Source organism: Antrostomus carolinensis, unplaced genomic scaffold, assembly GCF_000700745.2.
Source record: "Antrostomus carolinensis isolate BGI_N321 unplaced genomic scaffold, ASM70074v2 scaffold6504, whole genome shotgun sequence".
Lineage (NCBI taxonomy): Eukaryota > Metazoa > Chordata > Aves > Caprimulgiformes > Caprimulgidae > Antrostomus > Antrostomus carolinensis.
The window spans coordinates 161,235-167,234 of NW_010310022.1; the positions used below are offsets into that span (position 1 = coordinate 161,235).

The following is a 6,000-nucleotide window of genomic DNA, read 5'->3' on the forward strand; positions in this document are numbered from 1 at the left end:
AAAGTTTTGTTTCAGACACAAACTTTAGCACTTAGTTACTGTATTGTAGTCAAATAATTGTGACATTACATGACATATGGTGTCACTATCCTCAAATACTTCATTAAAAAAATTAAGGAAAGCAGAGAAACAGCATGGTGGATATGAAAAGATTTCAGCCTGCATAGCCTTGTGAAATGAGGGTAGAAAGGCAGGAAAGAATATCTGTTCATGGAGGTAAATACCCAGTAGCGTGTAGTATTATTTGAGGTATTGCAATCAGCAAAGTTAGGCTGATAGTTAGGAGGGCTAAGGCATGACCTCCAAACAGAGTGGAAGAACCTGCACTGTTGGATAGAACAGCTTGTAAGGCTCCTGGGAAGAGCCAGGGCAACACAGGCATGAAGTACCAATGACTGAGATGTCCCTCTTGGGGTAACAGCTCTGCAGTCACTGCTGTAAGGAAGCTTAGCTCCTGTTACTTGTTGGTTACTCGCCACATTGCACTTTGGGAACTTTTATATCCCAAATTTCAATTTGGAGATCAGCTGTGGCTAGAAAAACAGCTGAGCTGGTGCAGAAGAGCACTTACTATTCAGTTTGACAGGGACCCTTGAATATTTTGCCTATCTTCAGAGCACTGAATAATGTCCACTTCTCATGACTAGCTGGTAATTTCCCTAACAACCAACCTGCTGTTAGACAGCCCTTGTTACACATACTAACACCCCTGTCCTCTTCTCCAACACAGTTTGCAATATGTGGTCTTCTTTAATGCAGACCTCAGCTTTACTATGAGAATTGGGAGCATATTATGACCTGTGGCAGAAGCCAGGAACAAAGACCCTTAGCGTCCTTCTCCACTAAATATCTATTGAAGAGGTGCTTAAGACTTCAGTGGACTCTGTGAACCCAGGGATCACTTCCCAGCATCAAGTACACAGCAAACTACCACCTTCTTTTAAGATCATGCCTGGCTTATAACAAAGTGGGCAATATTGTATGGGAAGTTATAGTCACAGAGATTCTCATATTACAGTTCACATTTAGAGTAGACTACTGTGTTCCATTTCACCAGAGACTCTGGATTTTTTGATACCTATGTACAAAAATTTAATTCTTCCATGTCACATCCAGTTTCCCCTTCTTTAAGTAGCTTCCGCATACTGCAGGGTAATTTTCTGAGCTTTCTGGTGACCCATGAGAAGCATGGGGGGTGGTGCTATTTCAATAAAGAAAACTGTATTCACCTCAAAGATTCTTTGGTTGTCATCTTTCTGGACTTAAAACTTTTGCCTTCACTGCTCCTTGAGGCCCTGTGTCTTTCTGCTACAAACACAAATATGAACAGTGTATTTGGTCCCCGATGGTTGGAGACTCAGCCTACCCTGAGAGTTTCCTCAGCAGTGCTCATACCAAATGGCTAGCATGATCTCCACATACGGGGGAAATTTCTCAAAATAACACAGCAGAACTACAGAAAGAAAAAAAAGACTTTTATTTTCTAAAAATCATGCTTTTGCCATATTTCAATAATTAATATTTAATTTTTATACATTTTATACACCTATTTACATTTATTTATGTTAAGTGGGCTTTGTTTTAAACATAGTCTTTCACATTTGGAAGGAAAAAGAAAAGGGAAGGAGAGCTGAGATGAAAGGTTGTGTAAGAGTGGTCCTTCATTCTTCTAAGAGTTGTTTGAGATATACCTCCTCAACTTGAGACATCTGAAAGATAGAAAGAAGGCCAAAAAGAAGATCAGCAGACCCAGCAAATACCCTGGGGCCCTCAGACCTCTCCTTGGAAACTCAAAGTACCTTGTAGTTCATCAGATGTCTCTTTGTGGCCCCTCAATATCATGTGTGGGCTTCAGAACAACTCAGAGGGGAGGGGGATGTTGAGCGAGCGAAGCCACCTAGTCCAACGGGACTCAGTCCCTGTAGCAACTTGTAGAGGCTCATGCTGACGCTGGACCCTACCAGTGGAAACACAAAGGAGAAAGCCCATTTTACCGTTGATAATCACCAGAAAATAACACAAAAAGCACTAAAATATGCAAATCAGCAACCTGTGTACAACGACCTTACCTTTTCTGTCACTGCTGCTTGAGGGCAGCAGCTCTCATTGCCAGCTGAACTCGTGCTAAAGGCCCATAAAATATTGGGCAGGCGTTTGCCATCCCTTGGCTCGGTTGCTGGTGAAAAGGCACGTGGAGGAAGGAGCATGCCTTCCTCTCTGTGTCGTTAGGATCAAACATTTGGCTTTCAGTGCCTGCCACAGGTAGTGGCAGCAGAGGTGAGCATTTGCAGGTACTGTAGGAGTGTCATAAGAATGAGGTATAACTAGAGAGAGTATATGTCTCGCAGTTGTGGAAACCAAGCTACCAAAATGAAGGCTTTCTTCCATTTTAAATAAAAGATAACAGGAGCAAATGTGTGAACCAGTTTCATACAGCCCACCAGTGTAACATGAGGAAATTTTTACAATGTTCTTTGATAAAAGTAACACGAAACAATTTTTGGCAAAGCCGCTATCATAGGTGCTACCCAGGAAACTTTCTTGGCCTAGGGGTTACATTTCATGTGTGATATTATTGATCTGAAAGGCTGGAAAGAAAGAACAGGCTAATATAGTAAATCTTGCAATTGGTAAAGTCCAGAATTAAGATGGGGAAGGAATGAAAAAGTACTTCAGATAGTGTCAGATAAAATGTGCTGCAGGAATAATTATTAATTTCAGAGATAAACTGCCATATTTACCCAAATAAAATATGTTCTCATTGTTCCCATCACAATACCAGATTTGTAGAGACCATCCTGCACAATTAGCTGTACCTCTTGTTATGGTTGGCTCTTCCTCTCCAAAAATTATCTCTAATCCCCGTCAACACTTCTCCCACCCAGCAATGCCAAAAACCCTTGACAAAACCTGCTGAGCTTGTTCAAACCGTGAGAGACTGGTCTGGTCTATAGCTTTTTGGTGACCCAACTCAGTTCCTTCAGTTCAGTCTTTTAGACCTTTTCAGGGTTCTTTAGTTTATCACAGGTAGTGTGATCCATTGTCTCCAATTTTAGTGCACAAACCCTTTCATTAATTACACCTTTCTATGGTGAGGGAGGAAAAAAAGTCTCAATATCCTACCAAGATCATGACATTTAACCAATTCAGATATGCTTACACCTTTATTCCAGGCTCAAATGATGGGTAGAACAGTATTGAACACCATGCATATGCAAGAATGTAAATGAGGGATAGTGAGGGAAATGTTTATCTGCCTTCCGACAAGAAATTCATTTTCCCAGAGGAGTGTCGTCCCTTTTCTCCTGTCTGCTGGGACAGGCACATTCCCTCCCTGACTGACTTATGACACAGCAATTTCTTCCCTTTGCGTGTGGAGTTCTTCAGGCCACAACTATTACATTAGTCACCCATGTACCACACTATGAATAAAAACGGTGTGCTCTTGCTCTACCAACTGAGCCATGACTGTGATTCTTTTTAAAACCTCTTCCTTGGCACTGCCCAGGTTCCTTTTTATTTATACAGTCTCAATCATCTTTTTCCAACCAGTAGAATTCCTACTCAGACAGCACCTGCAGAAATTGCTGTGTTTCTGACTTTATCTATTGAATATGGCTCCAGGAAAAGATAACTTTCTGCAAGGTCCAAGAGAAGATTTTGACACAGAGCTGGTGTGTACATGCTCCAAGAAAAATTCCAGTATCCACCCCCATATCCAAACCCACTTGTGCACAACATCCAAGCCAGAGAACCTGCCTGGATTTCTCTCATCAAAAGACAGGGTTATCTAGAGTATGATTCTACGTACCAACTCCACAAGCCATCCTCTAACTTGCAGAGGAAGGAAGACTGTAGACAAGTCATTTGGGAAGTCTATTGGAGTTCACTTCCCCATCGCTATTACTGATTCCATGACCCTCCTAAGCTGTTATAGGTACCATTTGTCTGCCAGTTTTGATGTACAGTAAACAACAATCAATCTGTCCTGGTGAATTTCCACAAGTTGTAATAGGATATTCTGCAACTGCTTTATCTCTGATGGCTTTTTCGCTTGTGAAAGGAGGTCTTTCCTTCTCCACTCATAACACTGAGCTACTGCCCTTTCTCCAGCAAGTCCCAGTTTCCCCTTCTGTTAGGAATAAATATGTTATTCAAAGTGTTCACCAACATACTATCCTGCTAGGCCTCCTCAAATGCCCCAAATGCCTTGAGAAGGTCCTAGCAGTGCCATCTCTTCTCTAAGGTTGTTTCAACAGCACTTTCAGTCCAATAACAAGGATCAAATTGGTAACAGAAATCCTTTCAAGGAACTTCCTAAGAGTCATAAAACATGTTATGGAAACAGACTAGAACCCTCGTGATCCTGCACCACACTTGCTCACCAGTTAGAGCAACAGGCTCCCAGATTCCTCCACAACATGAATTAACTGAAGCAAACACGTCCCCTAAACAGTCAAACTCCACCAGCAGCTTTCCAGCCTACCAAGTAAAGTTAGTGCTCCTCCTCCATTTTTCCTGGTTCCTCAGTCCTCAGCCTCCCACAATGATCTTTGCTCCTTACTTTATGCAAAATATTTAGTTCCTCATCCCTGCTGGAGCTGGTACTCAAAGTCTGCCACAGCTCCGCATGTGTAGCCAGATGAGCTGAATAGATGAACTTATAGGAGAGCATTTCATAATGCTGTGGATTTGAGAAGCCAGATTCCCCAAGAATGAAGGACATAAGACCTTTAGGCTTGGCACTCCATATTCTAAGGGTCAAAACTTCCTGAATCTTGTAATTGTCCTCATATTTCTTTGTGTATTGATTTAGTGACAAAAGAGAACAGTAGGGAGTTGGTGCCAGTCAAATAGGGCAAAAAATCAACATTTTCATATATTTAAAATATAAAAATATGTATTCTGAAATTCCAATTTAGTAAACTTGAATGAAAACATCTGGATACTGCTTTCAGAGACTGTAGGTTTAAGGAGCACTGTCACATATGAACCAGTTTTCTAGAATATTTCTATACTGAATACAACAGTTTATATAGAATTTAGGATTCTACTCACGTGTTCTGCAATGTGAACTCCACCTCCAGCTCCTCGCGTGCCTGAAGAGAGGTGAAAAAGAAAGCTATATTACTTATTTTTCTTCATAGTTTTCATCATACCAGTTACATATAATTTGTAAAATATGCAATTAGAATAGCTCTTAGGAAAATTCCCAGAATAAAAAAATCATTTACAAAAAACCTCCGTGGTGCCAACTGAAGATACTGAATTTTAAGATGCTGAAAAAGCAGTTGCCGAAACTATTTTTTTGACAACTAAATGCCATGTAAGCATGCAGACATAGGAACTTCTATTCAGCTAAATTAACCATTTTTCAGATTTTAATTCCCAACACAAAAAGAATCAGCTGCTTTAATATTATTACAGTTTAAAGTGGACTAAAATTCAGAACTTATACCAAGAGCCACCAAACGTGCCAGAAATATTCAGAATAAAGGCACCAGGTAATTAGTTTTAGCTAGTTCCATCACAGATGTTTAGCATAAAGATTTGTTCTTAACAAAAACTAACATGAGGCACTCATACAGTGATTTTAAGTCTTTTTTATAATAGCAGCAAAACACAGCTTAAGTAGATTTTTCCTAAAATGAAATACTGTAAAAGGATATAATTTGATGGAAGGAAAGAATTTGCTTTTGTTCTCACCAATTCCATTGCTCACCTGTGGATTCAGCTGAAACCTCACTCGAACAGTACGTCCTACAGTGAGTTTATCTATGTCAAAGAGAATTGTACAGAGTTCGTCATCACTGGTGATCGTGTCTTCATCACAGACCTTTAGCTCCAGTACATTCTGCAAAAAGACAACATCATCATGGAGTTACTTCCAGATCTAAGAGCTCCATAAGTCAGGAAAATCTCAAGTCTAGCTTTTTCTCCCTCCCCGCTCCAGTTTTGGGGGAAGAAGGAAAAAGGAGAAAGAGAAACAGAAAAGGGAAA

At 40.5% G+C, this 6,000-nt stretch overlaps 1 protein-coding gene across 1 annotated transcript in view; it reads right to left on the reverse strand.

Moving 5' to 3' along the window:
• The window catches only part of LOC104523615 (cytosolic phospholipase A2 epsilon), a 34,487-nt gene that overhangs the window by 16,396 nt on the left and 12,091 nt on the right, over positions 1-6,000 (reverse strand). Inside the window, exons 5-6 of the mRNA XM_029084562.1 lie at positions 5,723-5,854; positions 5,059-5,099 (exon numbers count right to left, since the gene is read on the reverse strand). Of these exons, the coding sequence (XP_028940395.1) occupies positions 5,059-5,099; positions 5,723-5,854 (173 nt within the window). The remainder of the gene's footprint in view (positions 1-5,058; positions 5,100-5,722; positions 5,855-6,000) is intronic.